This window comes from Pelodiscus sinensis, chromosome 9 (genome assembly GCF_052426305.1).
Source record: "Pelodiscus sinensis isolate ZL-2025 chromosome 9, ASM5242630v1, whole genome shotgun sequence".
NCBI classification, from domain to species: domain Eukaryota; kingdom Metazoa; phylum Chordata; order Testudines; family Trionychidae; genus Pelodiscus; species Pelodiscus sinensis.
This window is the reverse complement of record NC_143060.1, coordinates 51,940,865-51,965,118: the sequence shown is the minus strand read 5'-3', so window position 1 is coordinate 51,965,118 and position 24,254 is coordinate 51,940,865. Positions and strand designations below refer to the sequence as shown.

The window sequence follows — 24,254 nt, the reverse complement described above, 5'->3', positions numbered from 1 at the left end:
CTGTTATATTTATAACAAAACTATAAAGAAATGCATCAGGAATAAGCCTCTATTATGTGTGTGTTGACAGATTGCCAGAGAATACATGTTTTCTTTACTTTAAACTGTAATAAAATGTTCAGTGCCTCCCAGACGAGAAATAGAAAAAAACGTACCACCACAGGCTAGCGCGGCAATGTATGGGAAGCTTGTGGTGCTGCTGCCCTGGGTATACACAAATGACTCCATTGACCATGGTGTCATGCCAACAATAACATTATAGAGTTATTTAAGGCTGAAGTTCTTGGTCTTAAACTATTTAATGAAATAACTTCAGGCCCATACACTGAAAGGGGGTGTGTGCAAAGAGTGTGAACATACGCCCACTTGTTCCCCATGGGGCCGATTACATCTGGGCTGGGGCAGCACATTGCCCCAGCCTCCTCCCCCATGCTCTTGCTGGCCGGGGGGAAGGCAGGAACTAATTCCTACCCCCCCCCCCCGGAGTGATGCTGCACCCCAGCCATCTCCTGCTGGCTCCGGCTGCAGCCCCTAGCATGCTGCCTGACACTGATGCCCAGAAACCTGTAGCATCTCCAGCCAGACCTAAGCAGCAGCTGGTCCGTCTGCTATCTGCCAGCTGCAGGCACCAATCAGAGTCGAGAGAGAAAGGCGCCCACTGCCAATGCCTGGCTGGCACTGAAGGAAAGGGCCCTGGCCCTCTGGGAGCTGTAGTCCTGCCCTAATCCCTCCATGCTGTTCAACAAGGGGAGGAAAGCGGGAGATGGGAATCCCAGCATTTTGTGATGCAGCTCTCCTGTGGCACATATGAGAAGCCAGCCCTGTGGGTGGGGTGGGAGCAGAGTATGGACCAGTCCAAGGCAAAATACCCTCCATGAGCTGTATCCGGCCTCCAGACTTAGCAAGGAGCCTCAGGGAAACTCTTTGCCTGCCCCCCCCCCCTTGCCACACACTGCTGAGAAAAATTGCTGCAGGGCTTTGAACTGCTTGAGCCTTCACACGCTGCTGTGGTTCCCAGCACAATCCCATTGGCCTGTTTCCAGCCAATGGGATCGATCTGTTGTCAATGGACAGCTTTCAAAGCCCCTTCCCCTCAGGCTCATAGCTGTTCAAAAACCACATGGCCCCTGCAGCCAGTGGGCTTTAGAAGACTGATGGTTGGGAGTCAAGCAAAAGTTTCCCAGACAAAGCCTCTCTCTGCACCCCAACTCTTTGCCCCCCACCCACATACCCCAAGCCCTCTGTCCCCCTCCTGCCCTATATCCCCTCCCAGATCCTGCACCCCAAACCCTTGCCCCAGGTCACAGCTCCCTCCTGCCCTAGGTCACAATCCAAACTCCTGCACCCTAGTCCCCTAACCCAGGTCACAGCTGCCTCCTTCACCCAAACTCCCTCCCAGACTCTCACCCTCTCCCGCACTCCACTCCCTTACTGAAAGCTCCCTTTGCACCCCACCTCCATCCCAGTCCTCAGACCTCCTCCATTACTATGGAACAGTGCAGCCCTTGATCACTTTCCAGATTCTTGCAGTGCCCTCCCCCCATCAAAAATTATTGCCCACCATATAGACTAACTCTGTGCACAGCAAAAGTGGGAGGCCTCTCAGATCTTCATTCTGAGTCTAGGTCTCAACATGCAAGGAGTGGGGGACTGCTGCCCTTAGGCTATGTCCACCCAGCAGCATTATTTCAGAATAGCTGATGTTATTCTGAAATAACAGTCTGCGTCTACACACAACAATTATTTCAACATAAAGTCAAAATAATGTGGAGGGGAAGGACTGCTTACTCCTGTCACCCTCATTGTACGGGGAGTAAGGGAAGTCAGGGGAAGAGTGCTCTATCTTGAAATAACCGCTATGTAGAGAGCTCCAAAAGTCGAAATAAGCTATTTTGACTTAAGCTACACCATTAGCATAGCTCAAGTTGCGTAGCTTATTTTGGCTTCAGCCTTGCTGTGTGGACATGCCCTCAGTTTCCTCCTAACCACAGCAATAGTGAGAGCCCCTTGTCCACAAGGCAGCCAGTCTGTGCCCCAGAATGGGTGGTGGGACTGGCTGGGGGGCTGCTGGCTGTAGCAGGAAGGGCCCAACAGTGTTGTTTCTCCCACTCCCTCCAGCTGCGGTGAGTGTCCCACTCCTCACCCTTTATTGCCTGGATATATAGGAGTTGCTGCAGGAGGGGCCACCACTGCTCTAGCCAAAGCTTGGTACCAACAGCCTCTGCCCATCCCCCCCACTTCTGGGGGGTGATTCCCCCTTCACTGCTGTCACCTCAGTCCCACATTCCAGTCCCATGGGCAGTGAGGGCACCATCCCTTTGGGTGGTATCTGACTCAGTTGCAGCTTGCTTAGAGGGAGGCAAGAGGGTATGCGCAGGTTTGGAAAAGCCTCTGAAGCTACTACCCTTTTCACTAAGCCATCACTCTGTATCTAACTCCCTCAGGCCTCACCCTCAGAGGAAACATGCACAATCACTGCAAAAAACGAGCCTGGGACCTTACATTCATACCTTTGCTAGAGGCTGCAAAATATGAACTAAACAGACACGCTGCATTTATGATTCATTACAACAATCTTGACTGGGGAGTTGTTAAGGGGCCACTTCACCTCAAGTGGTCCTTGGAAAAATGTGTTAACTAGTTATGCTAAACCATCTGTTCCATCTAATATCGGACAGGGAGACTGAGGGTACGTCTAGACTACATGCCTCTGACAGAGGCATGTAGATTAGGGTACCAGACATAGTAAAATGAAGCGGCGATTTAAATAATTGCCGCTTCATTTAAATTTACATGGCTGCCGCGCTGAGCCAACAAACAGCTGGTTAGCTGTTTGTCGGCTCAGCACGATAGTCTGGACGGTCCCCTGCCGACATCAAAGTTATTTGTCGACCACCCAGGTATGCCTCATCCCATGAAGAAGAGCTCTGTGTAGCTTGACAACTGCTCTCTCTCACCAGCTCAGATTGGTCCAATACAACTTATACAAGACAGTACCTCCGCTAACTTGTTTCTGTGAGGTAACTGCAAGTCATACTTCCCCTTCTCACCAAGGCTTGTGGAAGCCCCTCAGCTAACAGCATGGGGGTAACATTGTTCTCCAGAGCACAACAGGGTTAAAGCTGGAGAACAGCTTCTGAATGTGGCTTCAAATACAGGCAGATTTCCAATTAGCAATTTGAACTGATGAATCGGACCCGTATGGAGGGGGAGGTGCAAAGGGTTCAAATGCACTCCTCTATAGTCCCCCAAGTAAGCATGCTCCAGATGGCTGGGGGATGCAGGAGTGGCGCGCTGCCCAAGTCTCCCTCCCCCAGGCTGGGGCTGATTTCCCCAAGGAGGAGAGGGAATCAGCCCCAGCCTTCCCCAGGCAGCTTGAGTGTAGGAAAGAGAGGCTCGAGCAGCACGCTGCTCCTGCCTCCCCCCAGCCAGCCAGAGCATGCTTACTTGGGGAGACGGGGGGTGGAGGGGGTTGTACTCACACCCTCGTGGTCCACATCTACCATAAAACCCCCCCGCCCCCTAAAAAAATTCCTGCGTATGGGCCTGAACTTGTGTAAGTGACATAGAACTTGGCAGTTTGGCAGCCATGCCTCGCGCCCTCAGGTATAGTCTCTCCAGTCACCTTTTAGGGGCCAAGCAGCCGTAGTTCTTTCCCTGGCCTGTAGAAATAAGGAGCCAAATGCAGCACAGGTGCTCACTGCTAAATCCCACCTATGGGCCACTGACGTCTGACTTACTCACATAGACCAAAATGAAGGCACTTCTCTTCTACGCTGCCCAGGCAGAGCAGCTGGTCGTCCAGCAAGTAAAACCACAGAACCAGAGATGATGAGACTTTTATCATCAGACTTTTAAAATGCTTATAGGGGAATCTGATTGATTGTTTTTCCAATATCCTTTAGTCCACATTGGGTGTCTAGTGTGAGGAACCAGCCAAATAGGTGTGTTTATAAAAAATGTCATTACTCCCCTCAAATAAAAAGTACTTCCTGTAGTTAAAAGCTAGGGTAATTATTTGTATTCAGTTAATAGTTTGCAGGTGTTTCATATCCACTCTTGTTTAAACATTAGCAGAAATTAAGAAAAATATTTGCTTATGCTGTTTTTCTTTTATTGAACTGTAAATATCTGGTGTTGATAACATTTCAGAAGGTGAAAATCTGTTACTGTCTGAGATGTCACACAAGCAGTTAGTAAAGCATGTAAAAAAATCAAAATGTGAACATTGCCTTCAACTAGCTTAATTGCCCTCAAAACTGTACAAATTGGGGGGAACTCTTGCTTCTCATGGCAAGATACTTATATTTTCATCAGAAGACATGGAAAATACTTTCAGTAGAATAAGTTCCACTGGATGTTATTAGCAAAGAGAAGTGAGATTATGCAGAACAAGGTGTCCATGGTTGAATTGCTTTTTGCAGTTGTGGACATTGCATACAACAGAGAACACCACTTCTGAGTAAGAGGTTATTGAAAGGACACGAACAGTTATAATTCTACGCGAGTGCCTTCCACACTGTTATCACTACTTTGGAAGATAAACTGGTTTTTTTACGTCAAAAGCAAAAATAAATTCCAGATAGCATAGTCAGAGCTCCTTATATTGCTCCATTCCCACTGAATTGGATAAAAGATCTCATTGCCTACCAGCAACCGCAATTGTCCTTCCAAGTCTGTATAAAATTAGTATGCATTAATATAAGGACTTGACGGTTTGCTTTACAGCTGATTTTATTAATACTTGACAGTTTTGTGACACATTATAAGAAGCCCCAGCCAAGACGGGGCTCTCATTGTGCAAAGCACTGTACAAAAACACAGTAAGAAACATACCTTATCACAAAGAGCCACGCAACATGCCTCCATCATATTCATCCAGGGACCCATCCCTGCAAACCACTTTGGTGCCAACTCTGGCATCATCACCACAGGACCTAACCACATAAACCACCACATCAGAGGCTCATTTAACTGCACATCCACTAAAGTGATCTATGTCATCAAGTCCCAGCGATGTCCCTTTGCCATGTTTATTGGCCAAACTGGGCAGTCTCTATGGGAAAGAATGGACACTAATCAGATATCTGAAAAAGCAATACAGAGAAACCTATTGGGAGCAAAATGCAGGACAATGTAGCACTTTAAAGACTAACAAGATGGTTTATTAGATGATGAGCTTTCGTGGGCCAGACCCACTTCCTCAGATCAAATAATGGAAGAAAACAGTCACAACCATATACAGTCTGGCTCTTTCAATTTGCTTTTTTATTTCTCTGGGTGGGTAGTTGAGGTTTATAAATGCTTGGTAGGGATCCTGAAGTTTCTGGTCTCTGTCTGTGGGATTAGAGCAGATGCAGTTGTATCGAAGGGCTTGGCTATAGATGATGGATCGTGTGGTGTGTTCTGGATGGGAGCTGGAAGCATGTATGAGTCAGTGGGTTTTCTGTAGAGGGTGGTGTCTAATTTTCCATTGTTGATTTGTACTGTGGTGTCCAGGAAATGGATCTCTCGTGTGGAATGGTCCAGGCTGAGGTTAATGGTGGGGTGTAGGTTGTTGAAATCTCTGTGGAATGTCTTCAGTGTTTCTTGGCCATGCATCCAGATCATAAAGATGTCATCGATGTAGCATAAGTAGAGAAGGGGTAAAAGGGGACGGGAGTTGAGGAAACGTTGCTCTAGGTCAGCCATAAAGATATTAGCATACTGTGGGGCCATGCGTGTACCCATGGCTGTGCCGCTGATCTGGAGATATAAGTTGTTCTCAAACTGGAAATAATTGTGGGTGAGAACGAAGTTACATAGGTCTGCTACCAGGTTGGCAGTGGTGTCCTCTGGGATAGTGTTTCTAATAGCTTGTAATCCGTCTTCATGTGGGATGTTGGTGTATAGAGCTTCTACATCCATGGTGGCAAGGATGGTGTTATTGGGGAGGTTATCGATGTTTTGTAGTTTCCTTAGGAAGTCAGTAGTGTCTCGGAGATAGCTGGGGGTGTTGGTTGCGTAGGGTTTGAGGAGAGAGTCTACATAGCTGGATAGACCAGTAGTGAGTGTGCCAATACCAGAGATGATGGGGCGTCCGGGGTGTCCAGGTTTATGGATCTTGGGAAGCAGATAGAAAAATCCTGGTCAGGGGTCAGAAGGTGTTTCTGTGTGGATTTGTTCCCGAGTAGCTGTAGGGAGGCTTTTAAGGAGACAGAGTAATTTCTTTTGGTATTCCGAGGTAGGATCAGAGGAGAGAGGTTTGTAAAATGTGGTGTTGGAGAGTTGTCTGGTTGCCTCTTGGTTATAGTCAGCCTTATTCATAATGACCACAGCACCACCTTTGTCAGCTGGTTTGATTATAATGTCCAGGTTGTTTTTGAGACTCTGGACGGCGTGTTGTTCAGCGTGGTTGAGATTGTGTGTCGCTTGTTGTTGTTTGCGAATAATGTCAGTCTGTGCGTTGTTGCGGAAGCTTTGTATATAGAAATCTAGATTGTAATTCCGACCGTCAGGGGGAGTCCATATAGAATTATTCTTCCTTTTGTGTTGATAGGGGGGATCTGGTAGGTCAGATTGGTGTTCATTGGTGGTTTGGAAATATTCTCGGAGGCGGAGGCGGCGAAAGAAAGCTTCAAGGTCACCACAAAATTGTATCCAGTTTGTGGGGGACGTGGGGCAGAAAGAGAGACCCCTGGATAAGACAGACTCTTCTGCTGGATTGAGTTTGTAGCTGGAGAGGTTAACAATATTATCCGGTGGGTTGAGGTTGTTGCTGTTGTAGCTTGTGGTGTGGAGCAGTTTGGACAATTTATTGTCTTTTCTTTGTTGTAGGGAATAGAAGTGTGTATAGTAGATTTCTTGTCTGGTGGAACAAAAGTCTTGCAAGGTGTCAGTTGGTGTGGATGTTTGTCCTGAGATGAGACTCTCTAAGTTAGAAATGTCATTCTTGATGGTTTTCTGTTTTTTGTATAAAATGCTTAGCAGGTGATTCCTTAATTTTTTGGATAGCGTGAGGCAGAGTCTTTCACTGTAGTCAGTGCAGTATGTTGATCTTAATGGATTGTTCACTTTCAGTCCTTTGGGTACGATGTCCATCTTCTTGCACTTGGATAGAAAGATGATGTCTGTCTGTATCTGTGCAAGTTTCTTCATATGGTTGATGGATTTCCATTCCAAACGGCTAAATGTAGTGCCTTGCCTGTAGAATAGTGATTCTAGATGGGGATTGGTCGACAAGGAAAGCCTTTTCCAATCGATCCCTTATGCCTCATGCAACAAGGTTTACAGGATCGGTCAGAAAAGACTTTCCTTGTTGACCGATCCCCATCTAGACTGCCGCTTTTTGCCGGCAAAGTGCCGCGGCGGCTATTTCTAGTCAAATGAAGCGCAGGATATTTAAATCCCTGCTTCATTTGCAATAGCGATGTGCCTAATCTACATCCCTCTGTCAGCAGAGGGGTGTCGTTTAGACACACCCTACATGTTTTGTTAGTCTTTAAGGTGCTGCAAACTATTTCTTGTTTTTGAAGTTTTTACAAATAGGAATGCTGTAATATTATTGGGAATCACCAGATGACACTACTTTAAAGCGTGTAACCAGTTTTGTTTTCTTTAAGGGAACGTAAAGGCCATTAGGTCTTGAAAGAAATGCTACAATGCCACAGTTGCAGTGAAGAGCTTTTTAGAAACTGTGTATACCACTTGTAACATCTGTTCAACATTTGAATCTATCTGATAAGTATTTCTTAAGAGCTGTGCCTCTAGCATATACCCAAATAAAAAAAGTTATAAAGTGCAAAAAATATTGCAAACATCAAGGAGAGAAGACCAAAAGGATTGAGAAAATACAGTCTGGGCATGTCTACACTAGGAAACTATTTCAAAATAACTAAATTTGGTATACTAACTCCTAAAATAAATTGAAAGTGTCTGCTCCCCTCCCCCATGTGGGAGCCTCAAAATTAGTTTAAGGCAGGCTCCATTACCGTGCATGTGCTACCTTCAGTTAGTGCCTGAAGTGGGCTCTATTTGAAAATATGAGAAGGTGGGCGGGCAAAGCCCACCCACGTTCTAAAAGCCCCTCCCCCAGCCTTGCGGGAGGGACAACTGGACCCATGTCCAACTAATCATGGGGGACAAATAATGACTAAAGGATAAAGGGGTGCAGATTACAGGTTCAAAACAAGGGAACCGGATGGGGACACCGAGCAGAGAACCCCAGACAGCACCCACTGCTCCTCAAAGCTGTCAAGGGAGCCGGTGGACGCTGCCCAGAGGAACTCTGCCCAGATACGTGACAAGGGAGGAATGGAAGTAGGTCCGACAGTCACAGAGAACCCCCTCGTCCAGCATCCTACTCCTGGTATTGTAGATGTCAGCTTTCGCTAAGGCCAGGAGTAAGTTGATGAGGAGGTCTCATGACTTTGTGGGGCCATAGATAGGGTGTGCATAAATGAAAAGCTGAGGGGAAAAGTGAAGCCAGAACCTTAATAAGAGGTTCTGGAGGAGCCAGAATAGGGGCTGCAACCTGGCGCATTCAAGGTAGGCATGCGCCAGGTTTTCTCTCATGTCACAAAAAGGGCAGGCTTCCGGGATGAGGTGAACCGCACCAAGTACATGCCCATGTTCATGGCTCCGTGGAGGAGCGCCAAATGATGTCCCTGATGGGCCGCGGAACTAGGGTGGAATATACGCTGGCCCTTCGGGATCTCCCACCCTCAACAGATCTTAGATAGTCCCGCCACTTAGTATCAGGGTGGGATGCGAGGGTGAGGAAATGCAGAGTATGGAGCACGAGCGTGTACAGATGTTCTCTAGTCACTGTTTGAAAACATACTGGATGCAGGTCTTGCAGCTGGCTGGGAGTCCAGGGATGGGGAGGCCGGGGAGGGCCACGGAACAGGGGCCCAAGAAGGGATGGAGACTTTGCAGGAGGGGAGGGGCGGGGCGTACCCTCTCGCAGGGCTCTCTGTAGGAGGTCGAGAGTGGGCCGCAACAAAGCCACCTTCACCTCCTGGAGTAGGCGCAAGGGGGTCTGCAGCGTGGAGAGCCCCATGTGCCGAGCAAGCGCTCGGGGATCCACCCAGTCCCCCCTGTCGTAGTCCAGGAGGTCTCCGACCTTGGTGGTTTCTGCCAGGATCAGCCTCTGGTGTACCGCGGGAGACTCTGCCACCTGCACGCACAAGGCTGCACTGCCAAGAACGCCCACGGCAAGCGCCAGCAGGAGGCACCGGCCGAGGATGTCTTAGCAGCGAGGGGGGACGGCGGCATCCCCCCTGCAGAGCCCACTCCTGAGGAGGCCTCGGGTGGAGCTTCGTCGAAAGACTGGGCTCTGAGAAGGCAATCATCTAGATAGGGAAATATACCGTCGCAGCAGGAATGCTGCTACCACTGTCAGAAAAACCCTGGGAACTGATGAAAGACTGAATGGTAGGACCTTGTACTGGTAGTGCTCGGAACCTACCATGAATCCAAGGAATTGCCTGTGAGCCGGATGAATAGTCACGTGGAAATATGCACCCTGTAAATCGAGGGATGCAAACCAGTTGCTCTGTTTGAGTGCTGGGATGATGGTTGCTAACCTCACCATCTTGAAGCGTTGCTTGCAGAGATCCGATTCAGCTGATGAAGGTCCAAGATGGGTCTCTAGTCCCCTGATTTTTTCTGAGTTAGAAAATAGTGGGAGTAAAATCCCTTCCCTTTGAAGTTCTGTGGTACCCTCTCTATTGCTCCAATGTTGAGTAAATGAGCCATCTCCTGTTTGAGAGGGGACTTGTGAGAGGGGTCCCTGAAGAGGGATGGGGAAGGGGGCGGAGAGACGTGAACAGAATTGTGTAGCCTGTTATCAGCTACATGACCCATCAGTCTGCTTTCAGATTGATAGATCCATCCCATTATCTGATTTTATCAAAAAACAAACTAGTGCATTTTTAACTAGATTCTTTTAGAAGCCAATCACCTATTCACAAAGTAAGGATGCCCAAACGCATTTTGGTTCATGATGTTGTTCAGTGAGCAGAATCCCATTCCTCTCCCACAGTCCCTTTGCACATAAACACTGTGATTTTAAAGTTATTAAAGCAACAAAACATGCTACCTCAGAAGGAAACCTCCAAGTTGCTGCAGGATCCTTAACTTTTTAGTGTTCTAGGCATGAAAAAGTGAAAAGCTTACAGTCTAAGGCCTGGTCTACACTAGGTATTTACATTGACTTTAGTTGCATATGGTTAATTTTCTAAGTGATGCATTCACACCACTAAGCCTGTTAAGGGCCACTGAAGTACATTTCAGTACTCCTGCTTTTCACAAAGAGTGATGCTATCCCCAGCCTTGCACTGTCAAAGTGAAGCTAGTGCAGCTGCAGTGTTGCTGGAAAGTCAACACTATTGGCCTCTAAGAGGCCTCCCCAGTGACTACTCTGGACAGAACCTTTACTGCTCTCCCACTGAGCTCAAAAAGCCAGGGGAACAGAAGAGTGGCCTGTCCCATCTGGCCAGCATTACAAGCCCATTTTGAGTGAGCAGCACACCACTGCACACATGGAGAGGATTTCCAACAATCCTTTGACCACAGCAATAACTTTGAAGATGTGGGCCCGGGGTGCAGAAGACCTTCAGCATGAAGTGTCCAGGAGATCCTGGACCTCATCAAGGTGTGTGGAGATGAAGCCACCCTCACTGAGCTCTGAACCAGCAAGAGGAATACTCACATTTACACAAGATCACAAGTTGCTAAGAGGGGCTAACGCCTATTCCTGGGACACCAAGCAGTTCAGAATAAAAATCAAGAAGCTGCTCCAGTCCTACCATAAGGGGAAGGAGCAGAGAACATGGTCTGGTGCAGTGCCTCACACAGGCCACTTATATGACCAGAGGATGCAATTTTTGCAGGGGAAAGTTGGTCACCTTCCCTGTGTGGTCAGAATCCAGCCCAGACATGCCTGGTGTGAGCCTGGAGGAGAGCAGGGTGACAGACATAAAGAAGGAGACTAGCCAGTCAGTGATTCCTGAGAGTCAGGAGCTGGTCATGATGCTGGAGCCAGTCCCCCCTCCCAGGATGTCTCCCAGGCTGGCACCAACCCTGGGCAGGGCACTTCTGGGGAGATCACACACTTTGTCCAACTACAAGCAAAATAAGGCAATGGGGTGTGAGACATGGCGCACTCCATGCCCACACAGCTAGGAAGTGGGGGGGTCCGGAGTTAATGTGTGCGCAGATGGACCGGGAGTCTTGCCTGTGTAGCACCATGAAGCTTTCACGCAAACTCTTATCTTTGTCACAAGGTTTCTGGGGAGGCCAGACTTATGCCATCCTCTGTGGTAGGACACCAAGTCCCCATAAGTGCTCTGGTGTCATTAAACCACAAAGCATTGCAGCATAGGGTCCAGGTTTATGGCCATATTCAGTCAGCATCTGTTCCCCCTCACTCTGATTCAGAGAACTCTGATATCTCACATGGAAACCTGGAATGGGGGAAGGGAAGCTATTAGCACTCTCCCCAGGAAGCCACAACACACATTCCCCTTCTCCCCGTGGGCAAGAAAAGCTGCACTCTCACCCCCGCCCGGGAAGCCAGGTGTGCTGGACCCGGCCTGGGCCAGACACAGCAGGAAGTCACCCTCTGCCCCCAGCAGGCTCCTTTCCTAGCAGGTCCCTGCCCGTTTCCATTCTGAGTGCATTCCAATGCTCTCGAGACGTTTGTGCACCTGCTGGGGTTAGGGTTAATGCAACCTACCTACCGTAAAGTCTGCCCTTGTTTCTTCACAGCTGGGACAGCAGCCAGCTCAGTGCACCCTCCCTCTCCTGCAGCATCTGCCTCACTCAGAGCCACAGGCAAAAATGCATGAGGGATGACATGTTCTGTGAGCAAATGGACTGCATACGCTCCCTCCTGGAGGAGATCCAGGCAGAGCGCCTACCGCTCCTTGATGTGGTCCAGGAGAAGAAAGCCACCACGGAGCAGCTGGCAAGGTAGCATGAGACCATGTTTGCCTCTCTGGCATGCTGTTCTAGAGCTTGTGGTATCTTATCTAGAAAGCGCCTCCTCCTAGAACCGTGTCTGCCTTGATGACACCCCCAGTTCCAAAGGGTTGCCAGGGCTCCAGGACACAGGGGGGTAAAAAAATCAAGGGGAGCTGTACCCTCCAGGCCCTCAGGAAGCTAAAGATGTTCCCACTCAGAGACTCAGACTTTAAGGTCAGAAGGGACCATTATGACCCCCTGCACAGTGTAGGCCACAGAATCTCACCCACCCACTCCTGGAATAATCCTCTCAACTAAATCTCAGATATTGAAGTCCTCAAATGATTTAAGGACCTCAAGATGCAGAGAATCCTCCAGCAAGTGATCTGTGCCGCATGCTACAGAGGAAGGCGAAAAACCTCCAGAGCCTCTGCCAATCTACCCTGGAGGAAAATTCCTTCCTGACCCCAGATATGGCGATCAGCTAAACCCTGAGCATGTAGACAAAACTCACCAGCCAGACACCCAGGAAAAAGTTCTCTATAGTAACTCCTATCATCCTGAGCTCCTCTCCCTCCTTCCAGTTCCCACTTCTTTCTTTTGCCTGCTGTTTTCTCCAAATGAAAACTGCTGTTCAATGAACAACGATCTTGAACTGCAGGGGTGGGAATAGGGGATTAAAGGCAAACACAGTGAATGCAGGGCACCTTGTGGAGAGCCACATGGCAGAGTCTCAAAAGAGGCCTAGCATAAAACTGTCCTTCAAGGCCTCTCTGATTTGGACCACCCTTTGCTATGTGCTCCTGATCGCACTGGTGTCCAATCCCGGGGGTGGGGGGGAAGGGACTCAGGTACCTCAGGGCAGGGGAAAACCTTTCATACAGTTCCAGGAATGCAGCCTTGCACATTCCCAAGTTCTGCAGCCACTGCTAACTGTTACAATGTGGTCCCACCAGTCAGCTTGTCTCTCAGCTCCAGAACGGGCATTGCACTGTGTCCAGAGAATTGAGCTTTGTCTTTGTCTTCTTCCTGGAAGAGCAACATGTGTACGCTGTCCAATTACTGTGCCACTAGGCACATCACAACAAACATGAGCATAACAAATGTTTTGTGCCAACTGGGCTCCATGCTTGTGGTGCTATGGCACCTGGGCTGGCAACTAGGGCCCAAAAAGGCACAAACACATTGCCTCCCCTTTATTTCATGCAAGGGCTGAGGGCCTAGGTGAGTGCATTCTGGGACACTGCCAACATGAACCCTTAACTACCTGCTGCAGTTTTGGACACAGGGGGCACCAGGAGCATAGCCCAGAATGCAAAGCTATCCATAGTGCATTGCTGAGTCAACGGTAGGCTCCCTTATGGAGGGAGACACTATTGCGGGTTACGTTCGATTCCTCCCCACAGTGAGGACACAGATCTTCGACTTCACAAAATCGGGTGGTAAGAAATCAACCTTAATAGATGTGACCTTATCTTATAGTATAGACATGCTCCAAGAGTCTGATCCTACAAATAAATCCACATGCACTGCTATTTACTCCCATGCATAATCTCATGGACTTCAGTAGAACTCTGCAGGAGAATGAAGGGTCCACACTTGCCGACAGGTTCACAGGATTTAAAAAAAAACATAACCAACAAATTCATTTCACTGAATAGTCTTCTATATTTAAAACACTCTGTTACTTTCAATTCATTATACAGGTTGATGCACTTAATGTTAGCACCTGAGGAAGAAAACTTTAAAAAAAAAAAAGGTTAATATGCATTAATAAATGTGTCCTGCGACAGCTTTCATTGGGGCATCAGCCTTCTTGAAATACTATGTATTTTCAGGGGATGCACTATGCACCTCCTCCCCCCCACTGTACATGAAGCTTTAGGGTAACATTTTCACCTTTACCTAAGTTTGTATATTTCTGTAAATAACTTTTCAAATTAGGTCTAAATTACTCAAACTAATTTGATGAAGTATACAAAAGCCATCTCTTATCAAGTGTGGTGACTGTTACTAAAACTTCAACACACTTGAACTTTACAGTGAAGGAGAGAAAACAGGAATAAGAATGACCCAAACCTGAAACAAATGTCAGGAAACCTTGACATTAAAAGAGGCAAGAAAGCATTCTTTGTTATTATTAGACTTGACAGGGCAACAAGAGTACATTGCAGTGTGATCAAGGAGACCTAACTACAACAATCTTACAGCAACTTTTGAACGCAAGGAAAACCAAGAGCAGTCAGAATTCTTCACTGAAACTAAACACAGGAGACTTTATTGACAATATGCATCAGGTTGTGGAAACTCTTCCATAACAAATGTTCATTTCATTTGTATATGCCAGCAGAAACTATAGCTCCTGAAAGAAAAGCAGCTTGTTCTATAACCAGAATGAAAATGCCATCACCTCCCTTGATCCAGAAGAAAGTGGGCAGGGTGGGGAGGGGGGAGAGAAAGGGAACCAAATACCTGTGAACTACAGAAGGAAAAATGGAGTAAGGCAGAGTTTAAAACACAGATTTTAAAGTTTCAATTTTTCCCCACAATACAAGTAGTATAGGTTACCAGATAAAATTATGCAGGATAATACAAACAAAAGCGATTTTTCATGTTTTTAACACAGTGCACAATTAATTTGTAGAATTTACTACCATGTATACTATAAAGGACAAAAGTATAATTAGACACAGAAAAGAATTAGATAAATTAATGGGGGATAGGTTCATTATAGACTATTAGTCAATAAGGTCAGGGATGTAATCCCACGCTACAGGCAATCCTAAATCTCTGACAAAAGCAAAAAAATGAAAACTGGGGTGGCCTGTTGAGTACACTATCAGGAGCGCTAGTTCTGGACACTATCAGATACTTAACTAGATGGACCATTGATTTGACTCTGTATGGCCACTAAATTCTTGTTCTCTGGAAAAAAAAAAGTGATAAATGTCAGTAATCAAGCATTTGGCTTGAAGCAGGTAGCTTATTTGTACTGAAATTAAAACCAAGTACTTTATTGATTGACCCTAATAACCTTTGTCCAATTGGCCCTAATAACCTTTGAAAAAGGTTTTTGTTTGTATTATCCTGCAGAAGAGGCTTTTGAGAAAAAAAGGTTTATACAGCACTATATAAAAGAGCAACGTGCTTAAGCTTAAAAAAAACTCAACTTTTTCATTAAAAAGTTAGTTTAGTTTAGACAGAGTTCCCAATTGTATCACGCCATGGTCAAATAATCAGGCTGCAATGTAGTCTATTACTTGCTTGATCTTGACACAGACTTTTGGTAGAATAGAAAAAATTAATGTAATTTGGATACAAGGGTGAAATTCACAATAACCATTGATTTTTTTCCAGTTTCAGAAGTACTTTTTCCACTCTCTAGCCAAGCATCCTCCCCACCCCCAACAGCCACGAAGCCTTCCCAAATTCTTTTCCTTTCAAAGCAAAAGAGAACAAAATATAATAAAAATACTTCGATTTGGCCAGTTGAAATCTTATGTGCAGTGCCAAAAATACAGCTGTAAAAGTGAAATATCACGGGTTTTTTGCGCAAATGGTGTCCCTGGCCTCTGTCTGTCAGAGGCTAGAGATGGATGGCACAAGACAAATCGCTTGATCACTGTCTTCGGTCCACTCCCTCCAGGGCACTTGGCTCTGGCCACTGTCAGCAGACAGACTTCTGGGCTAAATGGACCTTTGGTCTGACCCAGTATTGCCATTCTTATGTTCTAAAACAGATCAGCAGAATAGATGCAAATGAGATCACAACTCATGCAAATGAGTCACTCATTAGCATATTGTCTGCCGAGAAAACTTGTAGTGTAGACGTAGCCTAGGGATGTGTATGACTAGTCAACTAGACACTTCCCTCCCACCTTGCTGCCTCTATCAGAAAGAGGCAGCAAGGGAGGAGAAAGAGAAAGGGTGCTTCAAAGCAGTAGCACCGCATGGAGCCTGGGGTCAGACCCCATGCTCCACGTGGGGCTGCCGTTTTTAAATGCCGCATGCAGCCCAGGGTCAGCTGGGAGTCCCCTGCTCACCCTGGGCTCCATGCAGCGCTGCCGCTTTGAAATGCCCCGTGCTCCCCGTGGCAGAGTCCCCCATTAGCCCCATGCTCCCCACGCACTTTCGCCTTTGACATGTGGTGGCGGAAGCGCCCTTATCGACTAATCAAATAGTCAATGCAAATTGCATCACCTCTTTGATTAGTTAAATTATCGAAATTTTACATTCCTATCAGGCACTAGCTTTCATCCTCCCTCAGGGTATGTCTACACTACAGCGCTAATTCGAACTAACTTAGTACGAATTAGTTAATTCGAACTAAGCTAATTCGAATTAGCGCAGCTAGACTTAAAAACTAGTTCGAATTAGCGTTTTGCTAATTCGAACTAGCATGTCCACATAGAGTGGACCCTGAACAGAGGTTAAGGATGGCCAGAAGCAGTGCCGACAGGGCATCAGATGAGGACTTAGAGCGTGGAGCTGCTGTCTCAGGCTAGCCGAGGGCTGTGCTTAAAGGGACCCGACCCCCACCCCGGACAGACAGTTCTCAGGGTTCCCCGCTTGCAAAGCAGTCCTGGCTTGGAGTGCCCTGAGTGCCCACACGCGGAACATCACAGCACTCGGCCATCACCCCGGCTGCACTTGCCACAGGCTGCCAATCGGGGGGAGAGGACAATTGGGGGGCTGCAAGAGAGGTTCCACCCCCAGAAGCCCACAGAGCCAGCCCAGTCCTCCCCATCGGGGGCACGTACCCCATTCCTCCCTCACCTCCTTCCACTTACCCTTCCCTAGCCCCCCTTCCTGATGTACAAAATAAAGAAAATGTGTGTTCAAAAATAGAATCTCTCTTTATTGAACAAAACTGGGGGAGACTGGGAAAAAGAGGTGGGAGAAGGGAAGAGAGAAGCTGGGAGAGGGGAGGGCAACTACAATGATCAGGGGTTTGGAACAGGTCCCATATGAAGAGAGGCTAAAGAGACTAGGACTTTTCAGCTTAGAGAAGAGGAGACGGGGGGGGGGGGGGAGATATGATAGAGGTCTATAAAAGCATGAGTGGTGTGGAAAGGGTGCATAAAGAAAAGTTCTTCATTAGTTCCCATAATAGAAGGACTAGAGGACATCAAAGGAAAGGAATGGGTAGCAGGCTTCAAACTAGTAACAGAAAGTTCTTCACAAAGCAAAGAGTCAACCTGTGGAACTCCTTGCTGCAGGAGGCTGTGAAGGCTACAACTAGAACAGAGTTTAAAGAGAAGTTAGATCAAGTCATGGAGGTTGGGTCCATGGAGTGGTATTAGCCAGGGAATAGAAATGGTGTCCCTGCCCAAAGTTTGTGGAAGGCTGGAGACAAATGGCTTGGTCACTGTCTTTGGTCCATCCCCTCCAGAGTACCTAGGGCTGGCCGCTGTCGGCAGACAGGCTACTGGAGTAGATGGACCTTTGGTCTGACCCAGTACGGCCATTGTAAGCTCAGGGCTCAGGGTCGGGGGTCTCACTGGACCACCCTGATTTTCATGCACACCTGCTCCTGGGTGGCCAGGCTGGCAGCTCTCCTGCCCTAGACGGCCACTTTCCTGTGCCTAGTGCGGAGGTCGTGGACGAGGTCCACGATGTCTGCACTAGACCAGGCGGGTGCCCGCCTCTTGCGGTCCTGGGCAGGCTCCCGAGAGCCGCCAGCCTGGTCCCGGGAAGAGGCGGAGGGCTGGGGGGCATCGGGTGGGTGGCTCGAGCCGTGCCAGGTGCAGGGTCTGCTGGCTGGGTGCTGGCAGGCTTACACCTGGCACAGGCACCGTAGCCAGCCCGTGCCCCTTTAAGGGCTCCGGGGCCAGGAGGGGGGCATATGAGTTTCCCTGATGGTGCCCAGAGTGGCCACCAGGGAAAGCTGGGGAGGGCTAGCCTCCCACTAGTTCGAATTAAGGGGCTACATATCCCTTAATTCGAACTAGTAAGTTCGAACTAGGCTTAGTCCTCGTGGAATGAGGTTTACCTAGTTCGAACTAAGCGCTCCGCTAGTTCGAATTAAGTTCAAACTAGCGGAGCGCTAGTGTAGCGCCTATCAAAGTTAATTCGAACTAACGTCCGTTGGTTCGAATTAACTTTGTAGTGTAGACATACCCTCATTTCCTATCAGGAGAACAAAGATATTATACTTCAATAGAGCATTCACTTTTAAGTGCAATGGAATGGCATAAACCTTCAGCATTAGGGAGGAGGGAAGCAGGCGGCAGCAGAATCTTTCCTTCTTCTGATGGAGCAAAGCAATTATAAAATCCATCCATGGGTTTCTCGTCTCTCATCTTTATGAGTTAAGGAAATAGAAATACCACATTATCATCTACAGGGTGTATACAATGTTAATGTTGGCCCCTGCTAATATGAATGCTTTGATCCAAGAAAAAGATGGACACAAGGGACAAACAACATGAAAAAAAAAATCTATGGGTTAGCGTGCATTGTTCAAATTATGTGCACAGGGAGTTGAGAGACACCGAGACAGTAGCACTGCATTAGCAGTTTAGTCAGGTTTTTCTGTATTTCCTTAAATATCTCCCCAAAGAAAGAGCAAACCTGCTCTGCAACACACATGATATCAAAGGAAATTACAGCCGAAGGAGATACACCTGAAGCAGGTTATGTAAAACTATTTTCTTCTACTTGTTTTAAATATGTTGCCTTCCTTTTCTAAGGCATGTGTGTCTTTTCTTACATTGATTTTACCGTATTTCTTAATTAAGACATCTAAGTGGGGACCAAAACATAAACATTAGCCTCTGATATCCCTTCAAAAGGTATTTAATTCTTTCATTATATACTGCCTTTTTAAAAGACAGTACAAAATATTCATCATTGTAATCAGTGTGTTTTGACCACACAGCTTTCTTAAAAAAAGAACAAGGAAAGTTTCAGAATAAGCATAATTAATAATAAATAATAATAATAATAATAATCAGGGCTTGACAAATAATGCAATCTACCTGCCCGTGGCGAGTAGACTGCAACCCAGAAGAGCCGGGTTCGGGTGATCTGCGCATGTGCAGAACGATCTGCACATGCGCAGATCGCCGGACAGCGCAGCTGGCGAGCAAGGTTTGGCGAGCCCTGATAAAAACCAACAACAATAATAATAATCATAATAAGGACAAAGCATGAAACACACATACACACACACACATATATGTTAGACTGAGGGAAGAGAAAGAAGGTATGGGATTCTTCCTAAATTAGTGGCAGAATCATTGAATTATTCAAAATTAGGCTGAGCAAATCAGTTCAGATTAATACCGTATAGGTAGGCAAATAGAAGAGAAGACATGTAAATCTGTTCCACAATTCCAAAACACTTTAACCATGGCATCACATATGTTATCACAGAAAACACTTTCCACTCTCACTCTGAGATTTAAAGCACAATCATCATATCAGTAATTCCAATGCTAGTTTTCATATGGTGTGGACTGAGGTCATCACTGAAACGTCGGCATTTTAAGTTTTCCATACATTTAATTCTCTTAGATTTTGGGGAAAGGGAGTGACTGAACAATATATCTCCCTCATTGGTCAAGAAAATCCCACAAACCTACCAAAGTGTAGGTTTTCAAGATTTAAAACTAAAACTCCAGAAATATTACCTCCTAAAACCAAAATTGTGAACTTGCGTGTTGCAAGTTCAATGAAATCTTGGCTTCCTGACCATATACAAGTACTATCCTATCCAAAATACTAACATTGGGTTACAAAATATGACCCGAAGAAAATTTGCCAAAATAAAAATGGGAATATTTATTATTTTTTCTACTAAAGCAATGCAGGTCTTTTGAGATTACACATTGGTCTTTGCAAATGGTTTACAGCTAAATTCAGACTTTTCACTCTGTAAAAAAATTAGTCAACGTTCATAAAAACAAAGACATGAGGAAGCTGATGAAGAGTCAGAGACTATAATAACTCTTAATGGTGGTGAATAGAGAAAGCCAAATTATTATTTTAAAATTCTAGCACTCTCTGCATCATTAGAAATCCAAGTTCCTTACTACGGGATACAATATAATTTCATATTTGCACATTTTTAGATCTCTAACAATGGCAGTTCTACTTTCCAATAAGGTATGAGGAACTGATCTGAAACAACAGTTAAATAACAGAATTTGATCAAGAGACTCTAAACGTTGCTTAGTAGTTACTACATGCACATGATGCAAGGGGAGGAGATTTATAGACCCGTACATATGATACCAGACATATTTTGTTACAATTGTCAAATGTGCACTGGACAAATTTAAATTCATTAAAGTCTTGTAGGGTTGTTTCATGAAAACAAGGTCAGAAGCACATTATTGTATGTATTTTTCTTCCAAAATTATCTTCACTTCGCCTCCTGAGCTTTCTTGGCATTCTGTTTCTCTTTTGCCTAGAAGGTAAAAAATAGAGAGCATATTAGACTATGATAAGAATACTGCCTACTTTTGTTGCAGCTGAAAATATATGAGTGTCTGTTATCTCCTGGAACATATAATAAAATGCAGGAGACCTTCACAATTTGCGGAATTGCTATTTGCAGGTCTCTTCTCTCCCCTCCATTGTACCCCATCTCTGGCCTGCGGGTCAGGGTCTCCCTGTAGTGAGCTCCCCATGGCTCCCAGCTCCTGCAGGAAGCTCCCCGCGGCTCCTGGTCCCCATGGTGAGCTCAGGAGCCACAGGGAGTAACCATTGTGGCTGGGAGCCACGGCGAAAGGGAGCACTTGATCTGTTTCCCCTTCCTCGGAATTCGCAGATTTCACTATTCTCAGTGGTGTCAGGAATGCATCTATCATGAATGGTGAGAATTTACTATAACACGTCCCAACAAAAACCATTTAAACAATGTGAAAGCTTGTTGATTGCTGGACATGTAATTACTATATCTTAAGAACATCTCTGGGCATGAGCTTATATTAACGCAAAGCAGGTTAATGAGCTCTTGACTTCTTGTGGAAAATTCTGAAGAAACAATACTTTACTTAAAGACAGTTTAGTCTTAAGCATCTATTTTTTTTCCACATAACTAAGGAGGAGATACCCAACAATAAAATTATTAATGCTCCGGTGATCATCTGCTCATGTACTTTATTCTCCAGCTGACAAATCATATTTCTGTGAATATCACTTTTGGTGCTGTGGGAAGAATCATAAGTCACACGCAGAGCTCAAGTGAGGAATCGTCAGCTGATCTGGTCTAAAGTTAAAAAAAAAAGATATTTCTACTGATGTTTTGCTTCATCAAGAAGAACAGAGGATGAAAAATATAGAAACTCAGAGCAAGGTTATTTGTAAATAGAATTTCTTGCTCAGTTTTGTACAAGGTGTTAAAAGTCTATGTTCCGTACAAATGTCCATTTTAAAAACACTATGTAATAAAACACTAATAAGCTAATTTTGTTTTTAGCAATACTCAATTATGAAATATTTGTGTTCAATAGTTATGTGAGATCAGAAAAGTAATCCCTTGGAATACAAAAAAATACTACCAATACCCCCCAAAACAACAAATCCTGTTATTGAGAGAAAATGAATAGGGATTTCTATTTTCCCTTGTTACATATGTCACATCATTTGCTATGGTTGCTGCACAATGAACTAAGATAAACATGAGAATTCTATTTGTATAAATGAACATCCAAATCAAACTAAGTTTCTTTACACACACATAATGCTAATACGCCACAGAGAAACTATCAAGAAATTTCACTTATTCAAATTTGAAGCAGTTTTCCCCATTAAATCTTACAAGCACTAGGTAGCATTTAACTTGCTGTCACACTACAAGTTGAACCTCTCTAATCTGGCACTCTCTGGTCCAGCAACATCCATGGTCCAGCATTCTTTTAATTAGCCAGTTGTCCCCTTACTGTTGATGAAGCCAAATTTCCTGCATTCCCTAAAGTTTGTGTACAGACAGCAGTGCTGGCTCTCAGTGTTCTGTGCTGTTTTTTTTGCTCTAATGTACCCCTAAATGTCTTCTAAGAGCGCAAGTGGAAGTCTAGGTAATGCTGCTAGACAATATTGATCTCCTGTGGTTCAGCAAATTCTCTGGTTCAGCATTGGTCAGGTCCCAAGGGGGCAGACTAATGAGGTTCAACCTGTACTTGACCTCTTCACTACAAATTTTAAAGACTAAAATGATATTGAGAAAGATTTACCCTATAGTAACTATGGTTTTTTGCATAAAAGTGTGCACGTACCTAGTTCTGACTGTTGCTTGCAATTGAATTGATTTGGCTTGAACTAAAGGATCCTGAAGTAACATTGTGAGTGTTCTGTTATGAATCCTCTAAGCCACTATGTCTCACCTGAGGCTCAGTAATAAGAGAAACTCATACAGGATAGACATCCCTGGTTTGGCATCCTGGGTACCTGACCGGCCCTGGACAAGGGAGTTTGCCAGACCAGAGAAGGTCTGGGAGAGGGAGCACCAGCCTCTCTATTGAGCTCCTCTTCCCAGACACTTGGCACTACTGCCTGCTGTGGGCCCCAGGAAGCCCCGCTCGCTTCCCTGCCTTGCCAGCTGTGGGTTTTGGTGCCCCGTGGTCTCTGCTGCCCTGCAGGCTTCTGGCTACCAGACCATCATTGTTGCTTGACCAGAGAGTCCTGGACCACAGAGATTCAACCAATGATATGTAACTTCATACAAAAACCATGCACTACAGTTGCTAACACAAGACCACTAAATATATAGTTTAATTCAAAACAAGAAATATCAAAGTTGGCTTAATTTCTCTGGGTCAAATTTAAACTAACTGTAAGAAAGTTCCTTCATGTTTGCATATGTAAACAGAAGTGAGGCCTAACTACTTAATTCAGAGTTTCTCTGTCTATATCTAAGGTAAAAATATTAAACAAAACACTAGGAAGTGGCAAAGATAAACATACCATCACCTCAAAATAGCTGTCCTAATGACAATTGGTAAAGCAATGATCTGCCCACGCAGACGTGGGCTCATAAATTTTCCTCACCCAAACCCAAATGTTCAACTAAATGGAAAAGCTTGTCAAGCTGAACAAATAGCTATTTATCTTAAGAGTCCAACATAGGGGATACAGATTATATTCAGTACAAGTCACATGTGCAAGCCAATAACATGATAAAAATCCCAATTAAGTCATCTGTCTGAATAACTTTACAGTTTAATGATCTTACCAGAGAGAATACTGAAACATTACAGCCTTGATTTAAAGCTTATTTCAAGGCATGTTTAACAGTAAATCATGGCTATAACTGGAAGCAGCATAGAAAGGAAAAAGCAAAAAGTTGACAAATCAATACATTCAAGAAAGATCAAAGCAAATGTAGAACATGATTCCCCCCTATGTACCAATATAGGCACACATGGGTTGCCATCTAGTGTTCACAGATATATAAATCAGTTTTACATAGACTTCAGGACCTAGTCTGTAATAATAAGACAACAGCTATATAGCCTTGTGTGTGACTAAGTTTTAGCTTTCTCTGTTCCCCTTGGAGATAACATATCCTATGTTGCTCTGGGGTGTGTGTAAGCTACCCTCAGAACGACACAAGTTACACAGACCTACGCCTGAGTTTGGACAGCACTAAGTTAGCCGCAGAGCTTCTCCTGCTGACAATTACTGCCCTTGGGGAGATAATTTTATTATGCCAATGGGAGAGAGCATCCTCACCAGATGTGATGGGAGATCTCTCTCCTTTATGTACAGTGTCTTCCCCAGACATGCTACAATGACACTGCTGCACTCCTTTCTAGTGTAGATTAGCCCTTTAGTAAGGCTTCCTCATGCAACGTCAGCCAGCAGTCTCTGTGATTCCTTTTGTCTTCCATGTCACTAACAGTTTTTATTGAAATGCTCTTTGCTTTTCCAGCATTAGAGGACTTTGGGCTATCGGAAAGACACTCCTTGGGGCTCTTGCCGAACAGAGTATGTCTCCCCCCATCTTGGTGAGCAACTGTATCTTCAAAATACGGGGACAAGGGGGAGGGGAGAAAGGGGAATCCCCATATATGCTTGCCATTTAACCTCACATAGCAAGTTTAACCAAATACACCCTTTCCATTTACAGTTCCAGTTTTAGAAGCACAGCTACATTTCTGTTCACTCAGAAAACATGTACAATACATAATTAATTATCTTGCTTCTTTAAAAGTAATTCAAGAGATGCTCACCTTTTCTACCAGTGGTATTAACTGTTGGTGTTCTGCTAAAGTTTTTAACAATTCCATGATGAAAGGCAGGTAGTTATGTTTTCTTCTAATATTTTCAATCTGAAAATTAATTGCAGGCATTAATGGAAC

General features: G+C 45.4%; 1 protein-coding gene across 4 annotated transcripts in view; it reads right to left on the bottom strand.

The window, feature by feature from the left end:
- Nucleotides 1–19,706: 19,706 nt before the first annotated feature.
- Nucleotides 19,707–24,254, bottom strand: part of UCHL5 (ubiquitin C-terminal hydrolase L5) — a 40,004-nt gene continuing 35,456 nt past the window's right edge. For all 4 annotated transcript variants that reach the window (XM_075936732.2, XM_075936735.2, XM_075936734.2 and 1 more), the window contains 2 exons: nucleotides 24,126–24,224; nucleotides 19,707–20,359 (listed from right to left, as the gene is read on the bottom strand). In XM_075936732.2, coding sequence (XP_075792847.1) covers nucleotides 20,315–20,359; nucleotides 24,126–24,224 — 144 coding nt within the window. In that variant the 3' untranslated portion in view covers nucleotides 19,707–20,314. The remainder of the gene's footprint in view (nucleotides 20,360–24,125; nucleotides 24,225–24,254) is intronic.